This window comes from Rhodnius prolixus, unplaced genomic scaffold (assembly GCF_049639745.1).
Source record: "Rhodnius prolixus isolate KJV_2025 unplaced genomic scaffold, Rpr scaffold_1, whole genome shotgun sequence".
Lineage (NCBI taxonomy): Eukaryota > Metazoa > Arthropoda > Insecta > Hemiptera > Reduviidae > Rhodnius > Rhodnius prolixus.
Genome location: NW_027411581.1, coordinates 64,111,257 through 64,131,590, shown reverse-complemented (window position 1 = coordinate 64,131,590; position 20,334 = coordinate 64,111,257). Strand labels below are relative to the sequence as shown.

The 20,334-nt window shown below is 34.0% G+C and overlaps 1 protein-coding gene across 2 annotated transcripts in view; it reads right to left on the bottom strand.

Moving 5' to 3' along the window:
* The window catches only part of LOC141446095 (protein-L-histidine N-pros-methyltransferase), a 197,497-nt gene extending 177,451 nt beyond the window's left edge, over positions 1-20,046 (bottom strand). The window contains exons 1-2 of one of the 2 annotated variants that reach the window (XM_074112512.1): positions 19,887-20,046; positions 19,319-19,462 (exon numbers count right to left, since the gene is read on the bottom strand). In XM_074112512.1, the coding sequence (XP_073968613.1) occupies positions 19,319-19,456 (138 nt within the window). In that variant the 5' untranslated portion in view covers positions 19,457-19,462; positions 19,887-20,046. Of the gene's footprint in view, positions 1-19,318; positions 19,463-19,597; positions 19,769-19,886 lie in introns of those variants that run through there. The other variant, XM_074112513.1, reaches the window with a different exon arrangement.
* Positions 20,047-20,334: the final 288 nt, after the last annotated feature.

Genomic DNA, 20,334 nt, shown 5'->3' with positions numbered 1-20,334 from the left:
GTACGTCCTATCCGCTTAGTATATTCACCATGCTGTGGCTGTGTCTCTACCAAAACGACGCAAACGCTAAGTCCCTTACATTATAACATTACTATTCCACAACTTAGTTCCTTGTTTGGCCACAAAATACTTCTTTTCTTTCAATTCACTTACAACAGGAAATAGTTCTCACTTCTCTTGAATTTTGTCGATGGTACTCCGGGGATTAAAACTGTTGAAAGGATATATGTGTGATCAATTTTATTTATTCATTTTACAAGGAAAAAAACCTATGCCACCATAACTTAGGTCTTATGGATGGATTTTTAAACACATTCTAAGTTTAAAAAAGCAAAAAAATTGACTAAGGAATAGGTTTTTTTAATTTGTTAAATTTAGAAAAAATTGGTCAAATCATTTATTAACCATTAAATAAAATCCAAGGCCTAAGACCAGGGAATCGAACCTACTAAACCAACAATACATCTTAGCATTGCGGGTCTAGTCTCTTAACCGCTCGGCTACCGTGGCGCCTGTTTATTGTACTTTATACGGTTATTTATTTATAAATACTTTCTTTAAAATACAGACTTGACAGACGGATTCTATTTCATTGTCTATGTGCATAGATTAGCTTGAAAAAGAAGTATGTGATTAGTTTATTTATTTATTTTTTTGTTTTTATTGTAATTTAATATGCACAAAATAAATAAATAATAATAAATGGGATGAAAAATTAATGCCAATTTCAGACATTATAAACTTTATTATGCCGACCTTTCGACCTAGGGACTAGGTCATCTACAGGGCTGATGAACTATGATTCAGTCACCCAAAAATAATGAACAGTAATATTAATAATCACATTCTAAGAAGATCTGGACGCTATAAATGGAGAAATTTTTGTGGTAACAATGTGATAATTTAGAGATGTCTCAGAACCGTTTTTGATAGAAGTCTGAAAAAAAAGTTGTAACCATTTTGAGGCGGGTTTGAGGATGATTCCAAAAAATTCTAGCTGAAGGGATAGGGAAAAAGCGTCTCTCGATGCAACTTTTTTTTTTTCAATTTTAGGCGCTTTAATATCTTAGGTTATCAGCACCCGAAGCTTCATTCCCCCCCCCTGCGCTTCACCGATCTATGGTGAGTGAAGAACAACTCTGTCCATCACCAGACAGAGTGGGAAACCCTTAGAACGGAAAACTTACCTGAATAATTACTAGCAATAACTTTAATTGTAATTATTAATTGTAAAAAGTAATCATTTTTTTCCTCCCAAGTAATGTTATTTTTGTTAAGCAAAAAGCAGACAGAAATGTAATAAAAATTTAAATAAAAAAAAAATCCAAGGAGAGATCGTCTCTCTCTCTAAATAGGTAAGAAATGTGGGGACACGATGGAGTCCAGAAGGAGAGAGCTGGGTGGATTTTATTACTTAATCCCAAACTGGACCAGAGCTGAAGAATTTTTACGATACTACGTGTGGAACACATCGCTCCAGCAAGCCTTGTTCTTTTTTTTCTTGCTCCCGTCGACTTGAGGTAATTCCCAAGGCGAGAGATGAAGGTAGAAATTTCAATTTATCCATATAAATGTATGAATTATATTTGATGTAATTGTTTCTAAAGAATTCCAAATTTGGATGTTTGGTTTCAAAAAAACAAACAAACAAACAACAAAGAAACAAACAAATGCGACATCTATAAAAAAAAAAGAACAATAAAAACAAAATCTTGTACCAACACAAACATGACTCTTTGTTCCCATAATTTAGGTGCGCGAAGAAATTTATGATAAAATATGAAATTTTTCAATAAAATGGCACTTCCACTCAATCGATTGTCTCAGAAATTTGGACTTTTACTTGAATATCGAATAACACCTATTAATGTAATTAGCTATAATACGTCGAGTACATAGCACTTGAACAATACTTTATAGCAAGACCGGGACAGAGCTAGCAACATTTGTGGGCCCCCCTAGTTCGAAATTGAATTAAAAAGCTAAAATTATTTGTCATCTTTTTATAAAGTAAAATTTCAGGCTTACGCAGGCGAATAGCAAATACACTTTACTATAAATTTCCCATATTAACCATTAAATAAAATCCAAGGCCTAGACCGGGGGAATCGAACCCACTAAACCAACAATACATCTTAGCATTGCGGGTCTAGCCTATAACCGCCTAACATACTTTACTATAAATTTCATTTATTAACCATTAAATAAAATACAAGGCCTAGAGACTGGGAATCGAACCCACTAAACCAACAATACATCTTAGTTTTGCGGGTCTTGCCTATAACCGCCTAACATACTTTACTATAAAGTTCTCATATTAAACATTAAATAAAATCTAGACCGGGGGAATTGAACCCACTAAACCAACAATACATCTTAGCATTGCGGGTCTAGCCTATAACCGCCTAATATACTTTATCATAAATTTCTCATATTAACCATTAAATAAAATCCAAGGCCTAGACCAGGGGAATCGAACCTATTAAACCAACAATACATCTTAGCTTTCCGGGTGTAGCCTATAACCGCTGGGCTATCGTGGCGCCTCATTTTATAAAGTAAATGTGGAATAACACAAATACGTACCTATAATATAATTCAAAGTTTTGATAAGTTTATCAATTTATATTCAATCAATTCATTCATTTTAACATTTAACCAATAAAATTCGGTTTTCAATAAAACCAATCGGATACTTCCCCTGGAAGTTTATAATGATTAAATTAACACTATTACAATACTACCCCTTCTCTTACTTGGAAGAGTGAGGGAAAGTGCATAAGAACTTGAAAGTAAAATACAACTTTTTGGGATTACAGTTCTTAATATGCATATAATTACCAAATAATAATAATAATAAAGATAATAATAAATTTAATTAAAGCCAAATCAAAGTCATAACAAGAGCTTTCTTGTAAAGTACGTGCCCCGTAGACAAATTGAGAGTTTAGTTATGGTCATGATTCAAATTATCAACTTGTTGGCGACGAGGCCTGATACATCTAAATAATTATTTATCAATCTTGTGAAGCTCTTCATCTCTTCATGAAATCCAGTTTTCCTAGTGATGTCACATAGGAGTCAACCTTTCTAAATTGAATTTTTAAACATCCAAAAACCGATTTAGAACAGAATCTATTTGGTAGTTTTTCCAAGGAAACTCTTCTTAGCGTTCTTTGCGAGGAAGTAGAGGATTCGCTTTTCTCTTTAAATATTTTCCAGACTAGAGAATGTCAAATAGTTGGTTAGTAAGAGATGGATATTTTTTTTTCCAAAAATTTTTCCGCATTTTTTGGGCTGAAAAAAAGGGGTATTTCCGGTGAGAATTTAGAATTGAAAAACTGCGCCATCCAATCAGATTTCTTACTTACTAGAGAGAGATAGAGAGAGAAAGAGAGAGAGAGAGAGAGAGAGAGAATGGCCTCTTCATTTTTATTATTAGTATTTCTCCGAATCTAATAGAAATTGAAGGTAATCTAATAGTACGTAGAAGGAAGTTAATGATGTCTGTAAGATGATGGATTCATCGCAGTCAGTTCTACAGGAAGATGCATGAACTCACATACGTATGGACAGAAACAAGAGAGTACAGAGATCGCCTGAGTAAAAAGAGCGAGGGAGTGGGAGAGAGAGAGAGAGAAGAACAAAACAAAGTAAAAAAGAACAGCCTAGAGCGAGATGGAGAATTCTCTCCAGAATCGACCACACAACTCTCACGCCTAGTTATAATTACTCTAATTACAGAATAAACTCCGTGACTATAGGGAACAGTAATTAAAGCCGAGACCAATAATCAACTATACTCGGTTTATTGTTCGGGTTGTCACGATTCTGAGTCAGGGCCACGTTGTACCAAACTAAGATGGGCTGAGGAGAGCTAAGATGGGCTGAGGAGAGCTAAGATGGGCTGAGGAGAGCTAAAAAAGAAATACTGAATAAAACAAACCGTGGCGTTACTTAGCCTCATCTTTTTCCATCATTAATCCCACTAGCATTCGATCATTTCTATGAGACCCGCATAGATACACCTGTATCTACAGTTCTCATATTGTTGGACACCAAAAACTAGTTTAAATATTACTTTGTAAATTCATTAAAATTCTCTACTGGCCACTGTTTACAAGTTTGTGAATCGTAAAAAAAAACCATTCGTAACTATGCGTACGACCTTGAGCACGTCTGGGTAAGGTTGCGGCATAAGTTCCTATGACAGTTTTCCATAGTTTCGCGCAAAATTTTCACGTTGCATCGTAGCTCAAAGTAAAAAAAGAAAAACAGCTCGAAAGTTAAACATGATATCAAGAATTCAAGAAAATGTGGTTATGCAGCTGAGGTTGTATGCAACACCATGCTCGCAACTGCAATTCACAAAAAGTTCACTTATTTTCTGGATAGATCTCGTTACTTTGGCATCCATAGTTTAATGGGCATTCCAGGACTGAACACTTACTAACCTAAAGACGATTTACAAACTTACAATCGTAAAAAAAAATCTATGGTATAAAATACTCTCTCATAAAAGCTTAAGATGAAACATTCCAACGAATTTTTCTTACTATTTATTTATTTAAACTAAGTTGGAATCGCATAGATACCCTTTAATCTGTTTCCATAAACTGTTTGAGTTGGACAGTAAACCAAACAATATTTTGAAATATAACTGGTGGTCCCAGCTCAAGCATTTAATGCAATATGGCAGTTTTAATGCAAATCGTGGTAATTTAAATTTCGGAACATTAAAGAAAGAATTTTCGTCAATTTTGGCCAAGTACGAGACATTTTTATTGGATAATGACATACAACGTGTACAACAAAGTACCTTCTGTTATATTTACAAACTACTAAATATTGAATATCAATATAGTAACCCGCAATTATATTTAACACTTCCACTACCCCATAATGTCACAACAGTAATAGCTCAATTGAGAACTTGTAATACATTTAATTTAAAATTATATTTTAAACATAATATATATGCGATAAACCCGTCAGAAATTTGTCAAATTTGTAATATGATGGAAACTGAAGATCTTTATCACCTATTGGTAATTTGTCCTCTGTACACGCCACTAAGAGAAATACTGTTTACAAATTTAGGTATTAAAAATAAATTAAATGCAAGCAACTACTTTGAAGTATTAAACATCGATACAAAAAACAGAGCCGTATGGATTTATAATTATTTTTATAACATATGTAGATTACGTTCTTTTTGTTTGGGTCAATGACCCATTTACTATTTGCTATTGTACCCTGAATATACAAGAAAAGTATTCTCTTGTTTTAACGTGTTGATGTAACTTGGATAAGTTTAAAATTAGTGTTGACAAATTATAAAATGTACTTGTGTTTGTGTGTGTAAATGAGAAATAGTATTCAGTCTGTTAATGTACAAAGGCTAAATTTATGTTTTCACTTGAAGGAAATTATTATTATCTTTTTTTCTCTTTTTTGTTTACTAGTTATTAACTATTAAGTTTGTTCATAATTGTGTAAGTTTGTTTGTTAATTATGTACTGTGAGCTCTGTCCAACAAGATTTTCTATCTTTAGATGGATAAAAAATAAATAAATAAATAAATAAATAAATTTAAACTACGTAAATAATCTAAGGAGCTACTTTACAAGATAATTACGAAAAGCGGTTAAAGGTTATAGGCTAGACCCGCAATGCTAAGATTTATTGTTGGTTTAGTGGGTTCGATTTTCGGTCTCTAGGCCTTGGATTTTATTCAATGGTTAATACAAGAAATTTATAGTAAAATATGTTAGGCGGTTATAGGCTAGACCCGCAAAGCTAAGATGTATTGTAGGTTTAGTGGGTTCAATTCCCCATCTCTTTGCTTTGGATTTCATTTAATGGTTAATATAAGATATTTATAGTAAAGTAGGTTGCTAGACGCCTCATTTGCTAGTTGGAAGTAAAGCGTGCCTGACAAAAAGTAGGCATTACTTTACTTTTTTTTATATTTTAGCTTTATTTCTCTTCCGGCCACAATGTGAATTCGTTGCGAGAATGAATAAGATCGTACCCAGCTAACCTAGTGCCATAATGTGGTCCGGTGTTAGTCTAGTATGTTATGCCCACTCCGAATTCTGTATTTGGCTACTTTTTATTGGTTAGAAAAAAATATTAACAGTAAAGTGTGTGCTTCCGCTTCCGTTTACGACACCTATTTGCTAGTTAACGTTAAGCCCCGCTGAAAAAAAAAGTAGTAATTTACTTATATGTATAGTGCCATAATGTGGTGTCCGGTGTTAGTCTAGTATGTTATGCCCACTCCGAATTCTGTATTCAGCTACTTTTTATTGGTTAGAAAAAATATTGTGCTTCCGCTTCCGTTCACGTCACCTATTTGCTAGTTAAAGTTAAGCCCGGTGGAGAAAATAAAATAAAAATCGGCGATTACTTATATAGTGTCATAAAGTGAGACGGATATAGTGTTATTAAATTCAAGAACAAAATGTATTAATGATATACATTTCATTTTCATTTCTGCCCTTTTTGAGACGTCATTTAAATTGTTGATAGAGCGAAGCGAACAATATGGAAATGTTAGCTGAGTGAAGTATAAATTACCATAGTGATAAGTGTCATCCAGTCTCACAGAGTAGTTTTTTCGTCTCTAAGGGTCTATTTTTTTATTTTTTTTTTTTTCTGATTAAACAAAATTAGCATTACGGAGCATGAACTACTTTCAAGATACTTAGACGGGTTCTTTGTTGATAATCACAATGCTTTCTTGTTCAAAGTAACAAACTTCCAACAAATTGTTGATGAAAAAGATAAAAAAAAACATAGGAAATATCAACGACCTAAAAATGTACATATTTATTCCAGATTGAAATATAACCTAAACAGAAATTACGTACCATTGCAACATTAGCAGGCGATAAGAGATCATTAAAAAAATTTCACGATTTTGTTGAATTATATCAATATAGCAATAATATTGATGAGGAATCAAAGAGATATATCCAGTGATTATGTTCCACAATGTCATCACCTTGATTGATTCATTGTGATGATGAGATCCTTCACAATAACATACATTTATTGTGTAGCTATCTATACAGATTTAAGTGAAAGAATTCGAGCTAGCAGAACAACTTGCCCACATCAACAGCTGAAAAACCAGTGAGAGGGGGCGAAGTAGACTCATACAGACGGAGAAGTTGGATGCTGCGAGCTCTTCTTGTGTAGATAATTATATTAATTGTGGTCTGAAATCCGTGACCAGATCTTGCACTCACCACCATTCCCTTCCACCCCCCACCCCACACACACAATCTGGCTATCTTAAAAAGAAAGAGTAATTAACAATCTCCACGTACCGGCCAATCAACCATCGCCCATATCGAGGAATCGAATATTTCCCACCATTATATACTTTATTCACCTTGCTGTTAAAACAGACACAGAAGAATTCTTCGGTAGTGCTACCAAAATTCTGCACTAATCTTAAATAGTTGGCAAAACTGAACAATTTCTTCAGGAGATATTGGATGCTAAACTTTTCATAGTTTCAAAACAGCCCGAAATATGACTCTCTATATCTCTTTCCACAATCATCAGATTATGATGAAATTTTAACCACATATAGAGAATGTTAGTGTCTACATACGAGTAAAATATGAAGCCAAACGATGCATTAGTTCGGGAGATATTGGATGCTAAACTTTTCATAGTTTCAAAACAGCCCGAAATATAACTCTCTATATCTCGTTCCACAATCATCAGATTATGATGAAATTTTAACCACATACAGAGAAGGTTAGTGTCTACATACGAGTAAAATATGAAACCAAACGATGCATTAGTTCGGGAGATAATGGATGCTAAACTTTCCATAGTTTCAAAACAGCCCGAAACATAACTCTCTATATCTCGTTCCACAATCGTCAGATTTTGATGAAATTTGAACCACATATAGAGAATGTTAGTATCTACATACGAGTAAAATATGAAACCAAACGATGCATTAGTTCGGGAGATATTGGATACTAAACTTTTCATAGTTTCAAAACAGCCCGAAATATAACTCTCCATATCTCGTTCCACAATCGTCAGATTTTGATGAAATTTGAACCAATTTAGAGAAGGTTAGTATCTACATACGAGTAAAATATGAAAATATTTTTGGGAATTTAAAAAGGGTTATTTCTCTTCTAAAATTTCATAACATGGCACCTAGTAAATGACAGCAATTAATCCAAATCTCGATCCATCTAAAGTAAATAAACAATTACCCTTAAAAATGATAAATAATGTGTGTGTTTTTTTTAATAAGTTGGTGTTTGATCGATATTTAGTATATTTCCTATTCTTGGGAACTTTTATTGTTTTCGTTTTCCAATAGTGGGTTGGCAGCACTGCTAACCTTCCCCCCCCCCCACATGGTTTGGTCCGACACTGAAATATTCCTTTTGTCTATGTGAAACTAAACATATGTCTGGCATATTAATTTATGAATATCCTAGCCCTTTACAAGGTGGGCTTCCTACGATATTAGGACTGTAAACCCTAAAAAAAAAAACCATCACCGGGTGCCATTATTACACTACGCTGAACCCACAGGAGTTTAATAAGCTATAATATCTAATAAATTATATATAATATAATTACACTAGTCTAAATGTTACTAATAAAAAAAAGAGAGCACAATAAACCGGATATATTGTTTGGTTAACGTATATTTTCCTCCTCTGCCTTATTTATCGTTTAATTCAATTTCTACGTAATGTTACTTGAATTAAAAAAAACAAATAAGATCAGACTAAGCAATGAACAATTGGTGCAAAGGAAGCCACACCAATAGTGGGAGAAATGGCTAATTATAAATTACCACACACCGATATCAAGTGTATAAGTGCAAAAAAGCAGCACTACAACAATGGCCAGACAGATTAACAGTAATGGTAATAAAGGGAGATTCTATAAAATTATGTGTAGATCAGTTACCTAGACAACCACATGGTTTAAGAGGAACTGTCACTGAATAAATGGGTTGTTACGACCCATAACTAGGCTGAGAGGAGCGAACCACGCGCGGTGTTTGTGGATCGTATCTTCACAGGATCAACAAAAAGGTCCTCTCTCTCCTCTTTGCGTAGATTGTAATGAGGGGGAGGATTTCAAGATAATGTAATAATGATATGTCCACGTTATGTAGTAGAAAGGAAACACACAATGTTTGACGACTTATACAGGTATTTAGATGTACCATTTCGCTACGAAGGCATAATATTCTATGTGCTTAAATCTGTAGCAGAGCTAGCAATGAAATATGAATGTATTTAAAAGTTATAGCCGAATTAGAATGAATGCAAGAAAATGATTGGAGAAGGATTACGGTGATTTTAATTTCGGTTAAGCTATAAGGATGGCAGGGAATATAGGAGTCCGTTAGTCCTAATTAATATATCCATCCATTAGTTGTAAGTTTGTATGTAAGTAGTTGTGTATAGTAGAGGGATGAATGTGTGAAGCGAATGTATTTATAAGTAAGAATGGAGAGTGAGTGATATTCTAGTGATAAGCACCTAGACGATGCTGGCTGTATGGCGGAAGCCAATGCCAAAAAAAGCCCCAAAAAAAAAAGAAATGAACAGTTTAAATTTCACTTTGTAATATCTGACATTGTAGGCATTTTCGTTGGGGTGGGGGCTGGAGCGGAAACGTAGAAAAGTTGAAAATTCTTTGTTAGTAAAGCTGTACTTCCGGTTCTGGAATTTCCTTCGAACTAGGAATTTTAGCTTCCGGTTTATATCTTGACGCTGAAATTGTACTTAAGAGAAAAATCTACTTCTATCTAAGAATCTTCCTAAAACATCGTATACCTATTCTTCTAGAATTGTAGAATGTTGTCTCAGAGACTCAATGTGTAACAGTACGTAAAAATATTAATTAATTACTATATATTAAAATATTATGTTAGCCAATCAAATAAAAGAAATGCAGAAAGCAAAAGGCAAGTTTAACAAATACGAAACTAGATTTAATTGCCAGTCTGTCCTTGCTTGTTTTTAATTAAATGTATGCTGTCAAGAAGTGGATTACGTAACATTGAAATATACAGAAATATATAATTAATTGATTATAGTGGAGATAACAGATTTCTATTTTGTTTTCGATCTTTCATAAAAGGATTTTTTCAAAAACCACTCACATGAGTTCCGGTTACAACAACTCTCTGGAAGTAACCTCATAAGTTCCCTTCAAAAATCGTATTTTATAACCTATTTAATTATTATTAAAACACGATCCAGTGAGCGTCGTAATTCCTCGATACATTAGAATGAAACATTTTGAGAGAAAACCTAAAAATTTACAGGATACCCTAAAATAAAGGCACCTTAGAGTTCTTTGTCTTTTATTTCTAGTCTCTTAACTTTCAATATTCTTTTGACACAAATTTCTTCAAACCAAAATTGTAGCTATATTTTTAAAAATTTCTCTACAGCATGTGTGACACAGTATCGTACATTACGCTGAAATGGTACTTTCAACTACTCCACCGGATTTCCTTTTTAAAAAAAAATCAACCCTAACAGGATATTAACGGTCAAAACTTAATTTCGAAAATCTGGATTGAAACGCAATACTTTTCATAAATAAAATAAGATAAAAAAATTGTCAGCTGATCTGGATCGTGGGAAGATGGCGCTGAGAGAGAGAGTGTGTGAGAGAGAGAGAGAGAGACAGGAAGACTTGAGACCGTTCCCAGTAAGCCAATGTCCGGCTTTTGATCGTCCATACATAAGAAAGATGAAAGCAAGTATCCTAAAGTGATGATTGCCAATATCAGACATTTTTATACTAGTACTGTTTTTATTTATTTATATATATATATACGTCCAATGAAGTCTTTTTACCACGATATAAAACTGTGTGGAAGATGACCGGCGACATCAAAAAGATTTCAACGCCAAGAATAAACGTATACAAATAGCAAATCAGGAAACATTCATTCAGGTTTCTGTTTGTACCAAAATTGATATTTATAAAGAATTTTGTATATTTATAAGAAGCGTCAACACTCTAGTTATTGGTGCCCAGAATTTATCTAGGTGCAATGCTACTGACCCGGAAAGGCTCTGCAGGACACTTCGTTGGCCCGGAGCCCTGTTTTGGGGGTTTCGAAGTGTGTTAAGTCTGCGGCCATTAACTTATGGATGGTAGATTAGGTCTCAAGAGTGATGGCTTGCCACCACCACTGGGCTGGAGACAGGCGATGGAGTTCATTAGAGGCTATTCGCCAAGGCTGACCTGCAGAATTAATCCTGTCAAAGCCGTGGGGGCTATAAGGATAATGGTAGGCCTATTAAACTAGCCATTGCAGGCTGCAGAAAATAGATGCATCGTATGATCCTGGAAAATGGATAGCCTTTTGTAGGTTCTGTCAGGAGGAGGAGGAGGAGGAAACGGCACTTTACACGGATTGTGTCAGTGTGAGGGGCTAAGGATGTTACTCCTCGGGGTAGGGAAAAAAAACCAAAGCCTGGTGAGCTTTACCCAGGAGTCGCTCTCCAGCATTAAGAGTCTGATTAAACGGACAGGTCTGGTGGGGTAAACTTCTAGAGTGCGGGGTGCCACAATAGATCCAAAGGTATCGCAGTGGCGTAAGCCTTGAGGCCACCCTAGTTGAATCTAATCTAATCTAGTGCAGTGCCCAGTCTCCAGACAAAGTTCACCTGTTACAGGTAACACTATCCATCACCACGAACAGAGTGAGCTATAAAAATCATGGCATCACAACGCAGCAGGAATCCAGAACGCTAACTACTAAGCTAATCCTTTCCCAATTTACTAAGAACAGGAACCTTACGTCACCTCTCCTTATAAACATGTCTTTCCGGAAAGCAGGATTACAAAATAATGACACGACTACCCCCACACACTTCCTCTTACCAAAATCAAAAAGGAAGTAAAAAAAAAAAATTAATTTACGAGCGACCACTAATGATGATGATTGCATTATGACGTGGCAGTCCTACTTTATATGAAAATCAACCACAATACACGATACCTCGAATAATCACCTGCTAAAAAGAAAAAAAAAATCAAAAAAATGGTTAATTACTCTGAATCACACATAGCAAAACGTGATTCATATCCGGCTTACTTGATTCCATTCATAGAAATAATTATCAATAATCATTATTAAAACTCATTATGCAATTATGGAAAGTCCTAATTAAATCCTAGGCATGCTTGGAGGGATGCGAAAGTGTTTCTTTGAATTAAGATAAATCAATCTTATTTCCAGATAAACGTGTATGATGTCATGCATACGGTATTTAAGAAAGTAATACATTTAAGGTAGTAGGTTTCTTCAATAAAATAGTTTATTAATAGTCCGTTCAAGGGAACAGATTAGCCGAGTGGTTAGCGAGTACTGGTTTTCATTGCAAAGGTCACAGGTTCGAATCCAGCAGTTTGGCCCTTAAATTTTCTCTTCCTAGGAGCTTCTTATAGCTTAATTTCCAGTGATGGACAGTGTTGTTTGTAACGGAGAGAGTGCATAGCTTGCCTTGTCGGATGTGCATCATTAACTATGTTGCATGTCATACAGTAGATGTATGTTAACAAGTGTGCGAAATAAAAGGTTTTCGGTTAAAATCATTCATTTTTTTTTTATCCATTTTTTATAGATAACAACAACAGCCATATCCACACCTCACAGCCATCAGCTGCAGTAGCTAACATGTTTCATTCATTACGCTGTGAAAAACTCAAAACTTAAAATTTGAGTGGACATTTAAGTTATATTTGAGTAGAGAACTCGGTCTGATCATTCTCCAAACTATTATTTCAGAGATGCGTACTTTCAGAAGATTTTTATTTTTTAAACAAGCAACAATTAATAATAATAGTAATAATAATAGAAGTCCCGGGTTCGAATCCAGCTACATTTTCTCTACCTACGAGCTTCTTACAGCTCACTGTCCGGTGATGGAAAGTGTTGTTTGTGTAACGAGAGAACACTGTCCGGAGGCCGGTATTGCACTGAAAAAAGCTCCGGGTACCAATAACCTTAGATGTTGACGCGCCTTAAATCATTAAAAAAAATAATAATACGTAATGTGACGTATTAATAAGAAATAATAGCGACAATAGAAGAATAATCAGCCACAATAACAGAAATGTATGAGTGCGCACATCAAATTTTAATTTTTCCAAGATTATTCCTTAAATAAAGTCCTCTTTCCGCTGTAGCTCCAACTAGTATTCAACTTCCTGTATTCATTTCATGATAACTCCCCCAAAAATACTGGACTTTTGGATTTCCCATATTTCCAGCTGGGTTGCTCTTATCATGATGGCACCAAGATCTTTTACAGACAGGTCAACGTTATCATTTCCTGTTCAGCTGACCAATGAACGTAATACAGTTTAAAGAACAGTTTTTTTTTTTAGTGGACGTTGAAAAATACTTCACGAGAGAAAGAGAGTTCTAGCTGATCCTCTCTAGTCAACTTTCTTACTGTTTACATTTTGACTAAAATCTAGAAAGAAATATGTTTAGTGTCTCAGTGTGCCATGAACTAATAATATACAGAGTCGTACAGACAAACTTGGAAAGAAAGAAAAAAGAAAGCAAAAGAAAGTACAAAACAAAAAAAGGAAAGACAAATGTTTTATTTCGGGACACAAATATAAAAAAAAAATAAATATACATCTTAACAAAGAATATTACAAAAAAAATATACATAAAGTATAAGACAAATCTACAGTGGTACATGCACAGATGAAACAAAATTTACTTATTACTATAAATGTACAGGAATTTAAAAACTAAACTTAAACAAAAAGCTTAAAGAGGACAAAAAAAAAGTCACATTACGAACAGAGCAAAAAGGAAGGCAAGATAAATACAGATAAAAATACAATCCAATTGCATTGCACATAATTTTACAAAATAGTAAAACTGCACTTAGCAAAAAGAATATAGATAAATAAATAAATTTACAATAGTGAAAGTCTTATTAAATTAAGAAATTTTAGTATAGTGTTTGTAGAAAAATGAAGTGAAATGAGAAAGATGAAAGAGATGAAACGTTAGAGAGATTTTCAGCTGCAATTAACTTATAAACTACAATAGAATGTCTTTGATTTTATCCGTAGTAACAACACGCATGTTTATTGACTGGTTTTTGGAAGGTCATTTCGGTGGGTGGCCTTTGTTGATGGATGGAAGTACGAAATCCACTTTATATAAGGGTTTTTGAACTGTATTTTGAAATTTGCTTAACTGTGTAGTTAAGAGCACAATAAGTAAATAAAAGAACGATGGGATCTTTAAGATAAAAGTAAGCTGGGAAAGCAAACTACCTATAGGTAGCACTCCTCGACATGGTACCCATTTTGCTGGTCAGCCAAAAAAGAGATCTCGGAGTTACTGGAACTCCAGTACAGTGTGGAGGATAGTCAGGAATGAGATGAGAGACTGTACGAAAGGATTAGGACAATTGAAGAAGTGTAGTATGGTATTTCCGGTATTTTTCCTTGGGACAGATGCTTTACGAAAGGATTAGGACAATTGAGGAAGTGTAGTATGGTATTTTTCCTTGGCACAAATGATATACGAAAGGATTAGGGCAATGAGGACGTGTAGTATGGTATTTTTCTTTGGGACAGATGCTGTACGAAAGGATTAAAACAATTAGTATAGTGTTTCCGGTATTTTTCCTTGGGAGAGATGCTTTACGAAAGGATTAGGACCATTGAGGAAGTGTAGTACAGTATTTTTCCTTGGGAGAGATGCTTTACGAAAGGATTAGGGCAATTGAGGAAGTGTAGTACAGTATTTTTCCTTGGGAGAGATGCTTTACGAAAGGATTAGGACCATTGAGGAAGTGTAGTACAGTATTTTTCCTTGGGAGAGATGCTTTACGAAAGGATTAGGGCAATTGAGGAAGTGTAGTATGGTATTTTTCTTTGGGACAGATGCTGTACGAAAGGATTAGGACAATTGAGGAAGTGTAGTATGGTATTTTTCCTTGGCACAAATGATATACGAAAGGATTAGGGCAATGAGGACGTGTAGTATGGTATTTTTCTTTGGGACAGATGCTGTACGAAAGGATTAAAACAATTAGTATAGTGTTTCCGGTATTTTTCCTTGGGAGAGATGCTTTACGAAAGGATTAGGACCATTGAGGAAGTGTAGTACAGTATTTTTCCTTGGGAGAGATGCTTTACGAAAGGATTAGGGCAATTGAGGAAGTGTAGTACAGTATTTTTCCTTGGGAGAGATGCTTTACGAAAGGATTAGGACCATTGAGGAAGTGTAGTACAGTATTTTTCCTTGGGAGAGATGCTTTACGAAAGGATTAGGGCAATTGAGGAAGTGTAGTATGGTATTTTTCTTTGGGACAGATGCTGTACGAAAGGATTAAAACAATTAGTATAGTGTTTCCGGTATTTTTCCTTGGGAGAGATGCTTTACGAAAGGATTAGGACCATTGAGGAAGTGTAGTACAGTATTTTTCCTTGGGAGAGATGCTTTACGAAAGGATTAGGGCAATTGAGGAAGTGTAGTATGGTATTTTTCTTTGGGACAGATGCTGTACGAAAGGATTAAAACAATTAGTATAGTGTTTCCGGTATTTTTCCTTGGGATAGATGCTTTACGAAAGGATTAGGACCATTGAGGAAGTGTAGTACAGTATTTTTCCTTGGTAGAGATGCTTTACGAAAGGATTTGGGCAATTGAGGAAGTGTAATACGGTATTTCCGGTATTTTTCCTTGGGACAGATGCTTTACGAAAGGATTAGGGCAATTGAGGAAGTGTAGTATGGTATTTTTCCTTGGCACAAATGATATACGAAAGGATTAGGGCAATGAGGACGTGTAGTATGATATTTTTCTTTGGGACAGATGCTGTACGAAAGGATTAAAACAATTAGTATAGTGTTTCCGGTATTTTTCCTTGGGATAGATGCTTTACGAAAGGATTAGAGCAATTGAGGAAGTGTAGTATGGTATTTTTCCTTGGGAGAGATGCTTTACGAAAAGATTAGGACCATTGAGGAAGTGTAGTACAGTATTTTTCCTTGGGAGAGATGCTTTACGAAAGGATTAGGACCATTGAGGAAGTGTAGTACAGTATTTTTCCTTGGGAGAGATGCTTTACGAAATGATTAGGGAAATTGAGGAATTGTAGTATGGCATTTCCGGTATCTTTCATTGGGACTGATGCTTTACGAAAGGAATGTCCAAGATCACTGAGTCAAAGTTTGTAACGTAGAACGGGGCACCATCTTGAGTTTAGAAATAATCAAAAAATTCTTTAACCCAACGTTTTGAACTATATTTAGTTCATCTTCAGGGCCTAGGTTTAGATAGAAAAGATCTAATCCCTGATGTATTTTTATAAACCAACCAAAACTCCAGATTCCCAAGGAAATAATAACTTAAAAATATATAACTGGTCAAGATCTGTTACCATCTCGTATGATCTAGTGAAACATGGTAATACTTTTTAAAGATTTATCTAGTTCTAGGCTTCATCTATTTATTATTATTTTTAACCAATTAATACAAAGTCACCATACTGGAGAACACAAACTCAAATCTTTATTCACTAAATATCAGATGAATCCAACTCATTAGAACTGATCAAATGACCTGAAGTTGTAGAAAAATAAATAAATAAATAAATAAATAAATAAATAAATAGAAATAGAAATAACAATCTTGGGTGGTCTTGACGACACAAAAGTAAAATAAAAAAATCAAAAGCAGATAATATATATTTATGAAGACAGTGTACACACTCTTGGGTAGAACAGTGGCCAATGTTCCTTTATGAACCACCCAATAACCAGGGGTCCTAGAATGTTGTCTTGGGAATGATGAAGGTGGGAACTCATAAGTCAAATATTGACACACCAACGTGAATGGTAATTCATTAAGGTGAAAAGAATGACTTGCGGAATCAAAAAAAAGTAATGGTTAAGTCAACTTGACAAGTTCGGTGACATTACATTAAACTATGGAACTAGTTGAACAATTATTGCTTATTAAAATAGTCGTTCACTATAGCTAAAAGAAATTGGTAATAATAATGATCTATATATTTATAGAAACTAAATCAATCACAATAGCAAATAGCATGCTGAATGCTGGCTAATCAGTGCATGCTTGAAAATGATTTGATTTTAATTATTTATTGAAATTAAAAAAAAAATAAATAAATAAAATCTTCGCTAAAACGTAATGTTCAATCCATAAAAATCTATAAGTCGACTTATCTGGACTTATGGAATTGGAACTGTTGGGTAGCCTGCAGCCTATCCCGTCCAAAATTAACCAAAAATCCTGCATCCTGGTATGCGACAAATTTAATTCTCCAAAACTGACTTGAATATTACCAAAATCAAAGACAATTTACCGATAATTTTTTTTTTTTTTTTTTTTTTATTGAACAAAAATGATCCCACACCAATCCTCTTATCCCAAAAAATCCTAGACGTCAGCTGAAGCGCCAGTAGCCTGGAGATCTCAATTAACAGTTGTACAAATCATAGACAGCATGATCTCTATTTACTAGTTGCTACATTCTTAATGTAAGAACACAAATTTAAAAAAAAAATGTTCTTAAAACTCCACATATCATGGGCACAAAATCATGGACCCAAGATAGGTTCTTTAGGGTGGCGGAGGCTCAACATTCTCTGACGACTACCAGGTCTACTTTTACCCAAGTACGCTCACAGCAACTTCAACGGCACAACAAGCTACTATATCCACTGTTCTACTAACCATAAACTATGACGAGATTCATTGCCGGCAGAATATTTCGACAGTGAACCCAAACAGAGGTGCCATGGAAGCCGAGCGGTTAGAGGCGAGACCTGCAAAGCTAAAATGCATTGTGGTACTGGGTTCGATTCCCGGTCTTAGGCCTTGGATTTTATTTAATGGTTAATAAAAGAAATTTACAGTAAAGTATTTTTGCTAGTCGCCACTGTCCACGACACACCTAATTGGTAGTTGGACGTTAAGCCCCGCCTGAAAAAAATAGACGATTACTTTACTTTACTTACAGTGAGCCCAAAATACCTATACTACCTAGGATTGAGGCTGGATCAAGTTGACTGGGAAAGACTGAAAGAAGCACTCTTAGGATAACGATCAATATTCTCCTTAAAAAAAAAAACTAAAAAACTAAGCAAAGCAAGCCTGAAACTGGGTACTATAGCATCAAGCTATGAGGAGTAGCCAAAAAATTTAATATAGCTCCTTGATTTCAGGCAATACAGCCTCTGCCATTCAAATTACCATATGTAATACGAGGAAATAACAGACAATTTTCGGAAGCTTTCCAAAATCTACTTACTGAGAACGTCAACACGAATCAATTATGTATCTGACAACATTTAAACTAGTTCAGACGTATCAGATGTCCAGTTCGCAGGCCGATTAAGATCAAAACCGAACAGCTAAGGGGAAATTTACTCTCAAAACCAATGTAAAAAATAGCAAGTATAATGCAGCTTATAAATAAGCTATATGTAATATATATCTATAAAATACATCTTAAGTTTTCAATTATTTTCAAGAAATTAGTATTAAGTTTGAGAAAAAAAAACAAACCTTTTATTTAAATTAAAAAAATTCCCCTAAAAACCAAAAATTAATAAATTAATTAAATTTTAATTTAAATAGAGATTACAGAAAAGTAAAAGTTCTGTAATATTATTTAGAATAAGAAGAAAAACATCATGGTATAATACAGTAACATGTGGAGGCATCACTTGTAAACATACTATAACCTCTCTACATCATCTTCACTACAAGTGTAAAATAAAATTAAAAAATATATAATTACATATGAATATGCCAATTGTTAACTGCTCAATTCTTATTGAATATAAGCATTTTTTCATTCTAAATGATACTCTTTGTTATTAGGTACTCAAACTGAGTTATTAATAATAAACACTTCACTTTCTTGGCAGGTGGTTGGTTAAGAATTGTTTCTGTCTATTTTTGTTTAATATTAAGTTTAGAACTGTATTAATACTTTTAATATAACTAGAATTTTAAACACAAAGTAAACAATGTGAATCATTCAATAGAAGTTTATGACTGCAACACTCTTTACACCATCTGTGGCCACAGTTTTCACTTAATGTTGCAAGAATAAATTTTTTTATACAGCTGTTCATTAATTGGAAGTAATAAAAAAATCACTTAAGAACATCTCATTCACCTGTTCATTAAAGAAAGTACAACCATGTACAGTCTTATTATGATCTATATAATTCCATAAAAAGAAAGAAAACTTAAACTTCATTGACTTACCTCATTCTTGTCCAGAGTATCTAAGTGCTCATCAGAAAGATATTTATTATATAATGCTTTGGCAAGTGTACCTCTAGGACGTAACATGATTGCACTGTTAACACAATGGCTAACTCCTTCAACTGTAACTCCACCCATAGGAATCTAAAAAGAGAACATGCCACATAACAATGTCAAAGTACACAGTAAAAAAACAATTATAACCGAAAAAAAAAGTAAACTAAAATCAATGAAAAACTAGTATTCTATAAGTTAATGTTTAACAAACAAAATATTTACATGAAAATGATCAAAAATCTATCATTTAAGTGGTGAAAACCACTGATTTTGCAACTTAGATTTTTGATCAGATGGTACAACCCAAATTCTACAATTTGATTTCACTAACGTTGTGAATTCTTATACACAACTAACTAATCTAATTTTAAGATTACTATTTAAATACATGAAACAAACCACTTCAAAAGATAAGGTTGTTTATAACCTTATTCTAGAAGGTTATTAAATCTGTTTCTTTGAAAATATTGAAGTAAGTACACTTATATTATAAGAAATACATTAAACATACCTTAGATAAATACAGTTTTTTTCGTTGGTTAAGTAGAAAAAAATTAATTTACTAGAAAAAAAATCTTAGAAACTAAGGTTTACAAAGAGACATTATCACATTGAGTTGCTGTACTGGCCTCATTGGCGCTACTGGTGGTAAACTGGAGAAGCAAAGCAAGTTATGCTGTGGCAACACAAAAGACTGGCATCTAGAGTGGGAGTTAATTACTTAGCACACACTGGCCGTGTTTAACGTCTTCGTTGGCTAAAACGTTGAATTTGCAATATTTAATGATCTGAAATAATATTCAAACATTTTTGGAAGAACGAATGGTCAAAAGTTACACTCCCATTATATTTTTCTAAGTTTTCGTGTTTTTTTTTTGCTGCGTTTCATTATTATCGCTGTGAGGAAAAAACCTAATTCAAGAGTCACCAGTATTATTATTATTTTATTTTATTTTGAT